General features: G+C 40.2%; 1 protein-coding gene across 2 annotated transcripts in view; it reads right to left on the bottom strand.

Moving 5' to 3' along the window:
- Positions 1 to 17,555, bottom strand: part of mapkapk5 (MAPK activated protein kinase 5) — a 62,313-nt gene that overhangs the window by 1,995 nt on the left and 42,763 nt on the right. Inside the window, exons 8-14 of one of the 2 annotated variants that reach the window (XR_005944911.1) lie at positions 14,308 to 14,388; positions 11,527 to 11,714; positions 11,102 to 11,222; positions 10,536 to 10,666; positions 6,458 to 6,573; positions 5,588 to 5,692; positions 2,252 to 2,340 (exon numbers count right to left, since the gene is read on the bottom strand). Coding sequence is in view for 1 of the 2 variants with exons in the window: in XM_041203338.1 (XP_041059272.1) it covers positions 5,588 to 5,692; positions 6,458 to 6,573; positions 10,536 to 10,666; positions 11,102 to 11,222; positions 11,527 to 11,714; positions 14,308 to 14,388 (742 nt within the window). In the remaining variant the exon portion in view is untranslated. The remainder of the gene's footprint in view (positions 1 to 2,251; positions 2,341 to 5,587; positions 5,693 to 6,457; positions 6,574 to 10,535; positions 10,667 to 11,101; positions 11,223 to 11,526; positions 11,715 to 14,307; positions 14,389 to 17,555) is intronic. The other variant, XM_041203338.1, reaches the window with a different exon arrangement.

Here is a 17,555-nt window from a genome sequence, read left to right as displayed (position 1 = left end):
CCCCAAGTTATATTCCATCTGTCACTTTATTGCCCACTCACTTAACCTGTCACAACATAAACCCTAGGCATGCCACAAACTACATGTTAATTTGAGCAAGATTTATTTACCCCTATCTGCTCTTCTCTTTGGCTATCATCTGTTCATGTGCCATTAATATTATGAGAATAATGAGAATTTTGAAGAACAGAAGGAGGCTATTTCCCATTGCATGTGCACAGGCTCTGTAATGCAGAAGTTCCATTTCCATTCTTTCTCCATATCTTTTTCATTTATTCTCAAATATTTATTATGTTTCTAAAAGTCATAGTGGATACTGTTTCCACTGGTTTCTTTTGGGGCTTTTCATGCCCCAACAACCCTCTAAAACAAAACTCAAAACTTTTACTTTGTTCTTTTGCTGATCTTAAACCCATGCTCTCATTACTAATTCACCATCCACTGGGAGTAATTATTTCCTCATCAAAACCATTCATAATTTTGAAAACAACCACATCTCCTCTCAACTTTTTTTGCTCTAATGAAAAAAGCTCCAGTTTCTCATCTATCATGATACTCTTGATAAATCATTCTGCACCATCTCCATTGTAAGACACAAAATTGAACATAGTATTCTAACTGCAGCCTAACTAACGATTTGAATAGGTTTAGTATTACCTTTTTTGCTCTCAGTCTACAACACAATTTACAAAACCTAGGGTCAGCAAAAGAGACCATTCAACCCATCGAGTCTGCGATGGGTCCTCCTTTGAAGAGCAATCTAGTTAGTCCAATTCACCAGCTTTTTCCATATCATGCATTTTTTCTTCAATTATTATCCAATTCCCTTTTTGAAAGGCACTGTTGAACCTGCTTCCACCACCCTTACAGGCAGTGCATTCCAAATCCTACCCTCTTGTTACATAGTAAAGCTTTTCCTCATGTCACTTCTGATTTTTGTCAATCACATTAAATCTGTGTCCTTTGCTTATCAACCTTCAGCCACTGAAATCATTTTCTTTTAATACTCTAACTAAACCCTTCCTGATTTTAAATACCTCTATCAAATTTCTTCATAGCTTGCTCTGCTCCAAGGAGAACAAGCCCATCTTTCCAGTCTATCCACATAACTAATCTTCATTGTGAAACTATTCTAGTAAATCTTTTATGTATCTTCTCTGTCCTTCCTAAAGTGCAATGCCCAGAATTGGACACAATATTTCAGCTGGGACCAAACTAGTGTTTTATATTATATAAAAACAGAAAATAGTGAAAACTCAGCAGGTTTGGCAGCATCTGTGGAGAGAGAAACAGAGTTAATGTTTAGAGTCTGTATGACTTCTTCAGAGCTAAAGAGTAAAAATGTGATGGATTTTATTCTTGTGTTTAAGAGGGGGTGGAGCAAAATAGAAGGTTAAGGGTAGGTGGGAGATCAGGAAAGATTGATAAAGATGTCATGGACACAAGACAAAGGGAGTGTTAATGCTAGTGTTAAAAACTAAAGGTGATGATAGAAACAGCGACAGATGGCCCTGTGGGGTGGGGGGTTTGGTTGGGGAAAAAGGATTAAGGAAATATATATATAGAACTCAATGTCAAGTCCGGAAGGCTGTAAAGTGCTTATTTGGAAGATGAGGTGCTATTCCTCCAGTTTGTGCTGGGCTTCAATGGAACATTGCAACAGGATAAGGACAGCCATGTGGGCATGAGAGCAAGTAGTACGTTGAAATGGCAAGCGACAGGAAAGTCTGGGTCATGCTTGCAGACTGAATGAAAGTGTTCTACAAGTGATCACCCAGGCTGCGTTTAGGCTCCCCAATGTAGAGGAGACTGCATTGGGAGCAGCGAATACAGTAGACCAAATAGAAGATGCAAGTGAAGCGCTGCTTCACCTGAAAGGAATGTTTAGGGCCTTGGACAGTGAGGGGGGTGGGGGAAGGAGGCGACTGCATGGGAAGGTGCCGTGGGAAGGGGATGAGAACTTGGGGATGATGGAGGAGTAGAGCAGGGTGTCATAGAGGGAACAGTCCCTGCAGAATGCTAAGGGGGTTGGGGGGGAGAGAAGGAGAAGAGCCATGGCATCATGGAGTTGGCAGAAATGGCAGGGGGTGATCCTTTGAATGCGGAGGCTGGTGGGGTGAAAAATGAGAACAAGGTGGACCCTATCATGGTTCTGGGAGTGAAGGGAAGGGGTGAGGGCCCTGTGAATTCATGCCCCCTGGATTATAGTCCTGTAACATCATCACTACACCACTGCTTTTCCCAATCTTACCCTTAACCAATTTCACTGTATAGTTCTCGATAACTTTTTCTCCCCTTAGTTCAGGCATGTTCATCCATGTCAGCTTAGTTGGCAGCACTCTAATAACACAGGGACAAAATTATGGGGGCATGAAATTAATATATGTCAGCAGCATGAAAAGGTTCATAGGTTGTAATAACAGAACAGTGGAATATTTTTTATAAGGCATGATATTTGTAAATGTTGATCTTCAGACAGATTTGGGTGCACTTGCACAAGGAACACAAAGTGGGCATGCAGGTACAGCAAGCAATTAAAAAAGCAAATGGCCTTTATTGCATGGGGATTGGAATACAAGAATAAACAAGTCTAGACCACACCTAGAATACTGTGTGCAATTGTGATCTCCATATTTAAGGATAGATACACTTGCATTGGAGATGGTATAGAAAAGGTTCACTAGACTGGTCCCTGAGATGACAGAGTTGTGCTATAATGAGAAGCTAAGTGACTGGGTCTATATTCTCTGGAGTTTAGAAGAATGAGAGGTGATTTCATTGAAACATTGAAGATTAAGAAAGGGCTTGACAGGGTAGATTCAGAGAGATTGTTTCCCCTGGCTGGGGAATCTAGAACAAGGGGGCACAGTTTCAGGATACGGGGCTGATCATTTAGGACTGAGAAGTGGAGAAATTTATTTGCAAGGATTGTGAATCTTTGGAATTCTCTACCCCAGAGGGTTGTGGCTGTGCCATTATTGAATGTATTTAAGGCTGGCATTGACAGATTTTTGGTCTCTCAGGGAATCAAGAAATATGGAAAGCAGGCAGGAAAGTAGAGTTGGAGCCCAAGATCAGCCATGGTCATATTAAATGGCGGAGCAGGCTCAATGGGCCACATGGTTTTCTCCTACTCCTATTTCTTTTGTTATGTTCTGCCCTACCACATGGCACAATTAAATCTACCTGGGTTTTTTTCATTTCACATGGTTCAGTTACTTGTTGCCTTGAAACTTATTAAACATGAACTTTTCAAGTTAAAGAGTTTTGCAATTACAAATAGAAAGCATCCATAACCATTAGGAAAGACAATGTAGAAATTAGTCTAAAAGCAGTGCAGAAAGTGAAAATAAAAATAGATGTAAGTTTGGGTAATTTATGCATATCTGCTACAATGGAGCCTTGATACAGATATATCAAAATGTAGTGCATCAGTACAACCCTCATTAGGCAGGAGAATAGACATTTCCTTTGTTACTGGACTCACCAAATTCAAGCAGGAAAATACAGCGGCAGAGGAATGGTGTGATGCCTCATATTAAGCTAACTGACTGATGTGCTGGGTAGGAGTCCAAGAAGAGAAGCAAAAAACCAGCGTTGGATCCAGAATAGGTGGCTACCATAATACTGACAAACTAAGTTTAAGGATGCAGATACTGTAGCATAGCTATGTCAAAATGCAGACAGCCTGTTGCAAAGTGACATATTCTGAAAGTTCAAGGATATGGGAGGAAGCCACAGGTACAAATCAATATTGACTGAATTTTTTGATTTTCCTGAGCTTTGATAAACTGAAACGTCACTGCAGTATAACAAAGGAAGTACAGCCGCACCCCGCCCCTCTTGGCCATGTGCTCAGGTTCACTGAGCAAAACCTTGATGTCCTGTTGGACCCAGAGGTCAACCTCAAATTCCAAAATTTACCCATCATCAAAATCACTTATTCCATCTCTGCAACATTGCTCATGCCCATTACTTGCTCACCCTCTTCTCCACTGAAACCCTTATCTCTGCTTCTGTCAATGCTAGACGTGATTTCTACAAATGTTGTCTGTGCTGGCTTCCCAGCCTCCAGAAAATTCATTTTTTTCCAAATTAGCTGCCCATATCCTGTAAAAAAGCAAAATATGTTGGATGCTAGAGATCTGAATATAAACAGAAAATGCTGGAAACAAGCGGTCAGGAATAACTGTTTCTCTCTCCAAAGAAAACGTTTCAGGTTTGTGTCACTGGTCTGAAACATAATCTCATGGCTTCTCTCTCCACAGATGCTGCTAATCTGTTGAGGATTTCAAGCACCTTTTTGTTTATATCACCCATATTCTGTCCTGTATTATGTCCTGTTCATATTCACCCCTGTTCTCACTGGCCTCCACTTGCTCCCTCTTCATTCAAGCATTGATTTTAAAATCCTCATCCTCAAATCAATCCTGGGCCTGCACGCACTCCAGCTCTGTAACCTCCTCCACTCTTACATTCTGCACCTGTTTGGTTCTCCAATTCTGGTCTTCTTTGCGTCCTCTTTCCTTCACTCTGTTCATTTGCCAGACAGCATTTCATTCCTCAGCTTTACTCTCCAGAATTCCATCACTAAATCCCTCTCTTTCTCTCACATCAATTTTAAAAACCTTCTCAAAGCCCATCTTTTCCAACACCTCTCCAAACTCTTGCACCTTGGCTTGGATTCCACTCTTTTAACCCCAATATCTATTATTCTCTCCCTGCTCTTCTGCATGTACTTGGCAGGTTTTCTGTACTGAAAATGCTATATAAAGGCAAGATGTTAGTTGGACATGTGTTCTTGTCCACGATTTTCCAGAAGTTACTGATCTCAGCTGTGCTGTCACAGAGAGAGGTGGAGTAGGGATCAATCGCTTCCCTGCAGGGAGGGAGAGAGAGAGAAGAATCAGAAAAAGATTCATCCAACAGGGTGATCTACTGCACCTCCTTTAGCTCCCCAAATTGTCACTTATACAGGCAACCTCATCTCCTGGATGGTCAATGGAGACTAAGATTGTAAAATTTCCCAAGTTACCAATTAATCCAACTATGCTGCGTTTTACTATCCTAATATTTTAAGATAGCCCCTTTCTGTCATGGAGTACAGGGGCTAGATGGGGGAAAATGAACAACTAAAGAAGATGAAAGAAAAAAACGTAGAAATGGACAATTAAATATAAAAACGTGTTAGCCAGTGTGTTAGCACATCTAAAAGGTCCAATACGTTAATCAGACATGTTATTAGGCATCCTTCCCTGTGGCTGAATTTTTCTGGCTTCTTCAAATGAAACCTGTTCCCTCGCTCCTGTTGCATATTCCAGTTAATATTATGCTACAACTTTTAAGTGTTTACTTTTCGTAACAATGTAGGATGTACTCTGAAACCAGGATTTATTGGAAGCTGAAGGGAGTCACAGGCAAGTCAGCATTTTATCAAAAAGGTACAACCACCTCAACACACCTGCACCTCATGCAGGCATGCATACACACAGTGGATACAAACGCTCCTGGATAAATTCCAGGACAGATTTTTGTGCAAGCTTGGTAAAAAGTCTATTTGCAAGGCAACCGGCAGCTGTTCTCTCACCATTCCAGCTGAGGCTCTGCAGCATGTCACGAAGAAATTTACAGTCTTTATTGTATTTCCAAGCCTCCTGCATCACCTCATTCAACTTCTCATCTTCATTCTCTCCTGCCAAAACAAGGAATTTCAACGTAGAACCTCCACACATGACATCACATTGCAATTTTTCTTCAATCCTTATTCTTCAAGTTTTATTTTCCCTTTCAGCAGGGAGGATAGGTGCAGGCACTGTATAAACCTCTGCCAGATCAACACTTAAAGCTGCTAGTAACACCAATTCCAGACTTGTAGGTCTCATGCAGTAAATGGAAAACCAACATTGCTTAAACAGGAAGGAAGACTTTTTTTTTAAAAAAAGAAAAAACTGATGGCTGGCCTCAGCAAACCTGGCAAGATTATTTTTTCTGGGGTACTGTTGGCTGCACAAGGCCCCAGTGTTGAGAATCTAAATCATTAGCAAAGCTCTTACGCAATATAAAAACAGCTTCAACCGCTTCAATGTACTGGTGTAGACAGATAAATACCATAGTTTTCTGCAAAGAAATGGAATTCATGCTACACCACCTAGTCAAATTGCACTGTGCTTCGGGAATGTGGGTCAGGAGAAAAAGAAGAATGCTTGGCCTTCACTCAATGTAACTGCAATCATGGGCTCAGCGTTTGGAGGGAAAAATGCTGCATCAACCCATATTCCATTAGGAAATGATACTGTTTAATGGTTCTATAAAGCATCCAGTCACCATGCCACTTACAGATAACCAGAACAACTTGGCAGATACATGTACATTCTTCCATGACTACTTTTTATTTCCTTATGTTGGAATAAAGGTTCCATTTCTCTTAATTGTCCCAAGTTCACATTAGTGTCCTTACCAGCTTGCGGTAGAATACACTGCGCGATGACATCCCGCAGCTTCTCTAGAGCGACATTGGCATCCTCTGCCTCATTCTCTGGATCATGAATATAGACACCGTCCTTGGGCCTCGTGCTGTAACAAAATGACAATCTATTATGGCGGGGGGAAAGCTCCTATATGAACAGGCGCAATTAGCCAGCCAAATCTGAGACACATTTAGTGGGCTAAGACATTAAACAGGCTTATTTTCTTAAAACAAAAAACAAAAAAAGGAAGAAAAGGTAGAAAGAATTAATAAAAATGAAAAGCAATAAAAAAAACACGAGAAGAGCGACGGGAAAACTGACATTACCCATCTCGCCCCCACTACAAGTGTGCCATCTATCAGGCGATCGCGCTGTGGCACTGGTGATGGTCATTGGAGAAGTCCGACGTCTGGATTGCCTGCCTCACCTGCTGGCTGAAGGAGGCTATCTGGAGGCAAACAGCCATATGAGAAAAACAACAATGGGGAACATTTAGGGAAATGTTATTTTTTTAAATCTTCTTAAAGGGGAACAGTCTTCACTTGAATCATTGTATAATCCTAAATGTGATAAAAGGACATCCCTCCTCTTGATAAGGTTTCATTTCAAATCTGCAGTTCAAATATTCCTCTTCACAAGTGGGACAACAGCTGAATCTTCATTACACCCCATGCATTGATCAACACATCTGTAGCAAATATACTAAGCTCTTGTAGCTTAACCCACCAGGATTTCAACAAGGACTTCCTCGATGAGTTCTACAGCTCCAGTACTCACTTGTTATGTAAGACTTGCCAAAGAAAGCCAGAACTCCAGCTCTCAAGATTATTTCTGGCTCTATACTTCTATTGATAGCATTTTTTTTTCTGTACACTTACTAGCATCTCAGTCTTGCCTGGATCTTATTTTATGCTTTAAAACCGCTAGTCAGATGGTGAACCAGGATTGTCGTTTTGTGCGGCCTCTCCTGTGCTGTGACATCATGAAGTTCCATGTCAATAACTGAAATGACGGCACTATCTAGGAATTCAACAAGCCTGGAGTGAATTTTACTCTTCCATTCAGATCACTGCTGCAAATGCCAATAAGATACGATAAGCAAATTTTAAAACCATGAAATGGAGTAAAGAGAGGAGGAGCAAGAAACCATGCGCACCATTCTTTATAACGCTTAGGACTGCATGTCAATTCAAATGAACACAGTTTCCCTTTAAGGAGGATTCAACTGTTGCAGTATTGGTGAAAAATCTGAACATGGATTGTAACAAGTTTTAGAAAGAGTCCTCTTGGAATGAAGTCCATTTCAAATCAATCCCTGCTATATAACCAAAGCTTTGAGAGCTCGCCGATGACTTGCTGAGTAAATGCTATATACAGTGAGGTACTGAGCCATACAGACCGAGAAACTTCCAAGTTCATCCCTGGTCCGTGTTGAGTTAGCTCCTGGCCAGGGGCAGGAGATAATGGCTTCAGTCCCAGGCTAGAGAGGGGAGTTGGGGGGCGGTGGGGGTGGTGGGAAATATCAGCCAGGGTTTCCACTTGTGCTTCATGTACACATATCTTAAGGAGAAAGGGATGGGCATGGCTGTGATCCTTCTTCCTGCCCCCATGGTCAAAATGACTGCCAAAACACACACAAAGAATGGACACTTGGAATAGGTGCCGGGGGCAACCACTGCCCGCGGAAACATACCCCATCACAAGTCTGAGCCTTCAGAGCAGGTAGGATTAAACAAAAATCCAAATGTCTCAAAAGGCTTTGGAGTTTAAATTTGTGACTACCAGCTTTCAATGTAGTGAAATATCCAACATTTGAAATGTAGAAATTAATTGTTCATTAGAAGAGGGAATCATTGTTGCAACAAGTTTTTTTTTAAAACACCACTGGTTATTAAACAGTTTGTAGTTTCAACTTTTGCAAAAAAAAACTATAACAAGTTGTCTTTCCTTCCTGATTGATGCATAGAGAAATCTTTATTAAATATGGAAATCCATAGTAAATAGATGGTGGTTTCATCTTTTTAAATTTAAAAGGCTTTACTTACTTTAAATGTTTTTACCTGCATAACTTGGACAGAGTCAACATCTTTGTACTGCAAGTCATGCAGGTTAGTCAACCAAAAAGAACACTACTGACTCCTGCTCCCTCTAGCATTCCACCTCCCTACTAAATGCCTTAGCTGGATTTCCCAGCCTTCTGCTAAACCATAAACTTTGTGAATTGCTAGAAATTTTGAATACATTGAATGGAATCAAAAATCTTGCAACAGCTTCAAGTTTGTAAGATATCTTTGAGTGGCAATCATAGACTGCAGTTAGTCATGCAAACTCCCTGATTTTCAACAACATCTTGGATTTAAATAGCATCTTTTAACTTAGAAAAAATTCAAGGCATTTATGGGCTTATGATATTGTTATTCTATATACACTTAAAATAATAGTGTCAGAGGTTTGTGCTTTAGGTCCCTCCACAGTCTATGGACAATGAATAAAATCAGAGCCGATTTAAAAACTCAATTCAGATACTTCATAAAGCATCACTAACAACACAACAATAAGCAAATTTTCCAACAAATTAATACTGCAAATTCATTAAGGCTTTGTTCTCAATTTTGTCCCCTTCTTTCCTGAATACATGCTGGGGTATGGTTCCATGGGCCTTTCCTCAAGTTGATGTTCTAGCAAGCCCAGAGGCTGAGAGCCAGCAAACTATTTGACCACAAAGGGCATCACAGCCAAGCCCAATCCTGCCCCGACCTGCCATCCAAAAGTGTATACCATCCAGGAGGTACAACACAATCGTGACCAGAAACATTGGTTGATTTATATCTTCCTACTCAATGGGTGCTAGGGCTAATGATAGTATCCCCTGCCCTGTTAGATAAATTAATTTAGCTCAGACACAACCAAATCTATGAATTCCTGGTCTGTATAGCTTAGTGTTGTATTTTGCAATGCATCGGAGGAGCTCAGTTGTACATTGTGAAATATTTTAGTGGACTCCAGACACAAACTCACATACAATCCTGATTCCAGCAAAGAATGTGAGCAAACCAAACCACCTCTTATTCACTCCCCATTCTTTACAATTCCTGAAACAAACATGAAACATTTCCAATTTGCAATGGTCTGCATGGTTAATGAGCTGGTAAATTTCATTTTCATATTTTTCAAGTCTGATCACTTTTAGCAGAGAAAGATTTTGCTAAATGGCTTCTGATTAGGACCGACTGATGGCCACTCAACATTTACAAAAATAGTTATTTTTTGTGTGTGTTCTGCAGAACTCCAAACAGAATATTTCTTTGCAAATTAATTCTGTTATTAGGGTTAGACTGTAAACTGGAAAAAAGCTATACTGGGAAAAGAATGAACAACTTGGTTGGCAAGGAAAAGAAATACAGTAACTGTATAGGCACACCGCGATCAAGTTATTTAATCAGTGAAGCACAGAGGAACAAGTAGGAGTGTACTCCCAATTTCTCCTTTCCGAGAGATGCTGAATTTTGCTGTGGTACAATTTAACAAGTGCTATTGTTGTTTGAAACTCATCATTCCTGAAGTGCAAGAGTGTAGACGAGTGCTAAATGTGAAAGTCATTTGATATATGCAGATTTTCTAGTGGGGTTACTGGATAGCATCCAAAGCAGGAACTGCAGCCTCCCTTTCCCCACCTCATGTTACTGAGGCAAGATTTGGTAACCCAACTGCTGCCCTGGCTGAAATCAATTAGCACAGGGGACTAAGATAATAATTGGGGCCTTCTTAGGCTCCATGTCTTTGTATAGTGCTCTCACACTCTAACAATTGGGAGAACATGAACAGGAGTTACTTAAAATTCTATCCCAACTTATTTGCTCCTCTGTGCTTGATTTTATTGTATAACTCTAAGACCGTGGTTAAAGGACAGATGGTATCCTTCATTGTCGAACTCTGCAAATAGAAGAAATACAGCAGCCACACAGCGCTCGACATCTCGCCAAACACAAATTCCTCTAGAGATTAAGCAACATTTTTCATCAATGTACATGAACACTGAATATATTACATTCAGTAAGACACACTTACCCAAGTAGTTTCCTCTTGCGAAGAATTGGGTTATTAACAGAGTTTAGAGGTTTAAGGCTCACTTTCAGATCCTGAATTCTCATACTGGCCAGCTGCTCTGCATGGGCCTGCTGGATCCCAGCAACCATTGCCTGCGATACATAGTTTCACCATCAGTACAAGCTGTTTTACAAAACAACAAATCACCAGCAGACGGACTATTCCACCCTGCGAACACATACAACAGCAATCATAATGGCAACCACAGAGAACTTTCTTTTAACCTATGGCTGAAGCATCTGAGATGCAAATGAAGCCCAAGTCTTTGTTATTGCTTGTTGAAGTATAGACTATGAATCAATTTGATACTGGACTTCACAAACACTAGAAAAGTCTGAAAATTCTCAATCTAAAACACAACTCCTAGGATTTGATCAATGCTTAAAAAAAACCCAGAAAAGTCTGAATAATACTAACTCTTGCCAAGTATATCACAAGAAAAGTAATGCTATAGACAGATGAAGTCGCTGCATTTATGTGGTTAACTACTTGCTGTCACTGAGTCAATCAACAGTTAGAGGATTCACCTTATCCATCATCATTTGGGAAGATGGGAGGATGTTATCTAAAGCTTCTGTGGAGTTCAGCCAGGGATGATCCAGCACCCCTTCAATATTGAGTCGTTCCTCCGGCTTTACCTTCAGCAACCTGCAGGGTAAGAACAGTATACTATGAAACTGGAGTTTGGAAATCTGAGGGGTCCATATATTATTTATATCTGTTAACAGAAAAAAGTACTTATACAATCAAAATGCTAATTCCAACTAGAAAACAACTGAGCAACTAGTGGCATCCACTTATACTATACTGCTATTCACCTACAATAAAATGCATGGCCCACCGATATCTCGTCTTGACGGCCAGTTTTAGCAATCTGATGAATTTTTCCATAATGGCCTCAGCAGTACCTCAGACTCAGACACTACCACAGCAACCCAGCGACTCAACTCACTTTCTCACAATGTCCTTCGCCATCTCGGAAATCTGACTCCACTCTTCCTCTGGGAATTCAAAACTTCCCGTCATGATCTTTTTCCGCATGTCCTTCGGGATAGTCCGGCTGTGGTGTTTGGAATAAAACGGTGGATATCCGCATAGCATCACGTAAATTATTACACCCAGCGACCACAGGTCACAGCTCTGGGATAATAAACAATAAAAAAATAAAAATAAGGTTTCTATATAAAAAAGATTTTTCATAAAATAGAATGGGAGGTTATCTTGGAATTTACTTTATAAGTTTGTCTGGCATCAATCCCCACAACACTTGTGGGGAGAGAACGAATAGCCTGCTCCTTGGTCTCAAGTGCTGGCCGGAATATGAAGAATGAAGAACTTCTCTTAAGAAAAAGTCCTCGTCTTAATTCAGCATCACCTCCAGCCTCTTGAGTGAAATCAGAGCTCATTAAGTTGGTGGGCGGGGCGGAGTGGAAAACCATGGAAGCAACTCAATTTCATTGCTATTCATGCTTTGTCACTAGATTATCTCAATGTCATGACAAATGTCAGATACATAATTGATCACGTACTAAAACGAGGGTCACAGTATGGCTTTTTACTGGGAGGGCGTATAAGCAATGGGGCTTCAAAGATTTGAATGTTTGCTACACCAAAGCATTGAATGCTACAGAACTCGTGGCGGGAAACCATAGAACACGGGATGAAAGAAACATAAGGACAGAAGGAAACTCAAGAACTGCAGACAACTTGTGTCCAACTTCAAATCCAATTGGAACAAACAAAGATTCGAAGCTTTGCTATGGTTCATAATCATTCTGCTGAGCTGCAGTAGAAGCACCACATTAATTCTTAAGAGACCAGAAACTAAAAGAGAAAAATAATCTGCATTTATAAAGAACTTTTCACAACACCAGCCATCCTAAGTACTTGGGTGTCCCAAAAAGCAATGTAATAATAATCAGATTTTTTTTTAAAAAAGTGATTTTGGTCTAGGAATAAACATTGGCTCAGACACCAGACAGGGTTGGAAGGGTGGTGGGATGTGGAGGGGCAGGGACCTCCCTGCTACTCTCGGAATAGTGGGGTGGGGTCTTTTACATCCACCCAAGGCGGCAGAGGGGACCTCAGTGTAAAAGTCTCATCAGAAACGTGAAGCATCCAACAGTGAAGCACTCCTTCAGTAGTGCACTGGAGTATCACCCTAGATTTTGTGCTCATGTCTTGGAGTGGGACTTGAACCCACAGCTTTCTGGATCAGAGGACAGAGTGTGCTACCAACTGAGCCATAGCTGACAACAAATGAGTAAGGGAATTACAGTTTCCCAAATTTAGCATGTTATAATTCCTGCAAAAATTAAAATCATAAAACTGCCAGGCCAGTTCTATATTCAGTTTAAAAATACAAGTAATAGCCAAAATTATGGTCACTACCTCACATATACTGGTATACAAAACAAAAACATTCTTACTTTAACTTAGATACTTTCAACAATGTGCATGTCAACTGGGGACCCTTGCAATATTGAACTTTCTCAAGTCAACTTTCCCCAATGTTACTTGCACATGCAGTTTAAAGAAAATAAATAAAAGGAAGTTTGAGGGAAACATCAATAATTGTTCACTCAATTGCTATTCCAACAAGATACCTCCCATTATATCAACATAGGATATTATTCATCATAGAGAGATTACCACCATCCAACCAATACTGCATATTATAGTTAGTTTAAAAAAATTAAAAAGAAAATATTCAAAAATATAACTGAAGGAAAGGAGGTTAGGAAAACAATATCTTCCAGTACAGAGACTGACAAGGATTTAAAATAAAGAGAACAGATTTTGTAAAAGAATATTTTATATGTTTCAAGATTGGAAAGAGTGTCCTAGCTGGCCTCAGTGAAGTCATTATTAACTACATCACGTGTTAAGTACAAAATTCTACATTTTTGAATGACCCAAAATGATTTGTTTCACTTCTGTTTTACAGTATGGATGACAGTGCTGTAGGGAGGCTTTAATAACATTTCTTTTATTCACCTTTAAATAATTTAGTTCCTTTGGGTCCTGTTGGCAGTGTTTCATACATTCATAAAGAGCATTGGATGTGAAATAGTAGACTGAAGGACTGAATACTGCAGAGATTAACTGTTCATAAAAAAGGTAAAATAGATGCTTCCTGATAAATCACTTGCTTAATTGTTTACTCCTTTTTAAGTTTTAAAAAAGCCTTCAATTATTTAAGATCACTCATCAATCAATAGCAAGAGGCCAGGCTATCTACTCTCAGGATGACTCACTACCTATGCCAATAATCACTTTTCAGCCCGGGGGGGGGGGTTCGTGTGCGAAATCAGGAGAGGGAGAACCTGTTCATTGCTCAATACCCTCTGCTACTAACCATGGCACGATCACAAAATCTCTGTGGAATAATAGTCATGAACTGGCATCTTTTGCTATTTTGGGTGGTGGGGATTTGGTGCAGGGGTAAGGGATAAGTAAGCAACAAAGAGCAGAATTAGTACATCATTGTGCAACACTAAATGAATTTATATTGAATCTTCCTCAAAAGCACATCGCATTATTTATTGCTTCTGCTCCACTAAAGTAAGATGAAGACTTCTTTATTATTATATTATAACTAAGCCAAACCATTCTGTTGGTTAGAATTGGTCCTGCCAGTAATGTTTCACTTAACCAGCCATACCTTTTTCTTATGAACTCTGAAGACAGTGCTAGATAATATTTTATATGAAGATGATAAAAGATTGGTTACCTTGTTGTATGTGTAGGGAGTGGGTGAGGTAGGTATGATTCCAGATTTCTCTTTCTGGTGTCTCCTCTGGGCTTCCAGTACCTGCGACAGAAAGGAAAAGATTAAATGGAGAAACCAAGTCTCCATAATTTTGTGCACCATTCTAATTACTTCAATTTAACAAAAAAGAATTAGCATCCAGTTTCGAATGAATCAATCCATAATTTAAAATATGGAGGAAGCTCTGAGCTTCCAAGAGACTGAGCAAGGGAGAAAAATAGATTAGAAAATAAAATCTGCAGAAGTATTGCAACTGGCATATGCCCCCAGGGCACAGAAGAAATGTCAATGATTTGGGAACATTTCTGATGTGTCTGTTGGAAATAAGTGTGACTGACTCAAATTTCCTAAGAAAACATTTTTTCACTTGGTCCATTGCCTTGGGGCAAATTGCACAAAATACCTTCCAAATTCTCAGTTGCCATGTTGCTTCCTCAGCCATCCCAGTATATGATGAGAAATAAAAAAAAACTGTAATGTATTTTAATTCCCTGTAATTGCTTTACCACGCCCTCCCTCACTCTGGAACCTTGATCTTCAATTATTTTGTTGTCTACACCATCAATTCTTTAACTCAGTTTTCTTATTGATACTTTTCAGAATGTCTGCATATGCACCACCTCACTAACCATAGTCTAATCCTCAATTTTCTGTTAGTCATGAAGCACAAGTCAGTAACTAAACAATACATACACTCTAAATATCATCATTACATCTAAGTTAGATACTGCTCTCCAAAAGGTTGCACACTTCAAGAGCTCACCGAATTGACTGGGTCATCATCTTGGATCCATACTTCTGAGGCAGGTGCTGATTGCTCACCAGCCATTGCTTCAGCCAGAATGAAAGGACAACCACAGGCCCCACACACAGTTACATTGTGATATGAAGGAAAAGTGTATATAATGTAACCAGTCTTCCAAACACCTCCTTTGCAATCCTATCCCTTCAGCAGCTTACAATTTTGTTATGAGACTTCACAGAATTTACCAGAAGAGTCCCTCCATTATTCCTATTCCCTGCATAGGCATTTAGTTAAGTAAATCAACATGATATAGAACACCGCTAAGAAAGTCAAACTTCAATGTTGCGAGCGGAGGTCAGAAGCTTCAACTCCCAACAGGCCTGAGAGTTTTTGTACATACGCAGGCTGGGAGTGGGCTGCACATGTGCAGATTGCATTCTTTGGGGTAAGCGCCTGTGCAAGAAGAAAAACGGTGCAAAAACACAAGTCAGGTGACCAGGAATGGAGCACCATGGAAGACCACTGTGCAGGGGACAGGGAGAGGTCCCAAAGGAAGAGTCCCAGTGAGGGGACAGGGGCAGGAAAAGGTCCCAGTTCAGTTAAAAGAAGAGGAGCAGAGGAACAGGTTCTAAACAGGAAAAGGGCTGTGGGGAGCAGACTTTAGGCGAAGAAGGCAGCCAAAGGTTCGTGACTCTGTGAGGAAGATAATTTTGAAGCTGGTTGTCAATCAGACATACATGTTTCTGTAGCAAACTTAAAGGACCCATTGAATGCATGTTTCCATTAACAGAAGAATAAGAAAAAACCCATATTCTTCAGTAATAAAGTTGAGGAACCTAAGTGAAAGTCATTTGTAGCATTAGCATGACCAGTATGCATCCATGTATGAAAAGGGGAAGACCACTAGAGTCTTGGTTTGCAGTCACACTAGCAAGGTTGAAAACCCGAGTATGAAATATAAATACAAGCTGGTCAAAATGTTTCTAAAGAAAACTTTAATGTATCTTTACTAACTTTGGTTAACCATGAAAATATTATGGCCAAAAACCATGTAATTGTTGTATCTTGTATTATTGTAGTTTTGAAGAAGAGTCATATGGACTTGAAACCTTAACTCGGTTTTTCTTTCCACAGATGCTGTTCGACCTGCTGAGTTTTTCCAGCTTTTCTGTTTTTGTTTCAGATTTTCAGCATCTGCAGTATTTTATCTTATGTAATTGTTGGTGTTCTATTCAGAGTTTAAAGAAAAGGTGTAGGGGAAAAGGAAGATTTTGAGTTATTATTTTGCTAATCCTACTTGCTATATGTACTGGCTTTTTTGGTTAAGCTTTGGTATCCTTATAATATGAGATGTGTAATTGTGCAACAAAATGAAAAGGCTGTCTGTATAGTATGTAATAAGCTATTTGTTAGAAGTTTAGGATTTGAGTACTTCTTGTGAAGAAACTGTAAAGCCATTGTAAAGAAACCTTCACTGTAAGGAAGCTCTCTTTCTTCCAAGGGAGAGGTGTTATGAAAAGTCAAACTTATCTTAACGATGAAAGCAGAGGTCGGGGCCTTCAATTCCTGATGGCCTTGGAGCTGTTGTGCACATGCAAACCAGGGGCGGACTGCACGTGATCAGCATTTTTACACTCTCTAAGCCCAGTGCACCTGTGCAAGAAGGAAAATGACACAAAAATCTGGGTCAGGAGGCCGGGAGCAGAGTGTCATGGAAGACTAGTGTCCCAGGCATGAGATTGGGGGGTGGGGGTGGGGGTGGAGAAGAGACAGGGAGCGGTCCCAAAAGAAGAGTCCCAGGGAGCAGTCAGGGGCAGGAAAAGGTCCCATTTCAGTTAAAAAAAAAAGAGGGTCAGAAACAGGCTCCAAACGGAAAATGAGCTGCGGGAAGCAGATTTTAAGTGAAGAAGGCAGCCGTAGGTTGGTGACTCAGTGCTGCGGGCCACTGGGGCAAAGGTACCCCTTTGGAGCAGCCGAAGTTGTGCTTGTGAGTCGGTGCTTGAGTGCAGACTTGGGAATTCAGGGGAGCAGAATCTTGGGAGACGAAATTGAAACCCTGCGAGGTGGGCCTATGTTGATGCCATTTGAGTTGGAGCGACTTTTGGAGAGAATTCCAAGGTTAGATCTTTTGAAGATGAAAACTGGAATCTCTCATGAGAGAGAGAAGAGAGCTTCAGTGAGATTGTTGACTCAGTTTTACTTGTGTCTTGGTGAGTTGTTGAGAAATCCATGGAGACTGTCTTGGTCACATCTGCAATTTATTATGTAGTGTGATGTGTTTGACCACAGTTAGCTTGTTAATTCACATGTACCTCATACTTACTCTAAATGTTGGAGTAGAAGATAGATATTATAAATTGTCTTATCTTTTTGACCTTGTATAGTAAAGTTTATTTTTGTGCCTTCACAAAGTCTTGTGGCTTTCTTCACTGAGCAAGTGTCTTGAACCTCAAACTTTGTCTAG

This window comes from Carcharodon carcharias, chromosome 13, assembly GCF_017639515.1.
Source record: "Carcharodon carcharias isolate sCarCar2 chromosome 13, sCarCar2.pri, whole genome shotgun sequence".
NCBI classification, from domain to species: domain Eukaryota; kingdom Metazoa; phylum Chordata; class Chondrichthyes; order Lamniformes; family Lamnidae; genus Carcharodon; species Carcharodon carcharias.
This window is presented reverse-complemented; position numbering and strand designations above follow the sequence as displayed.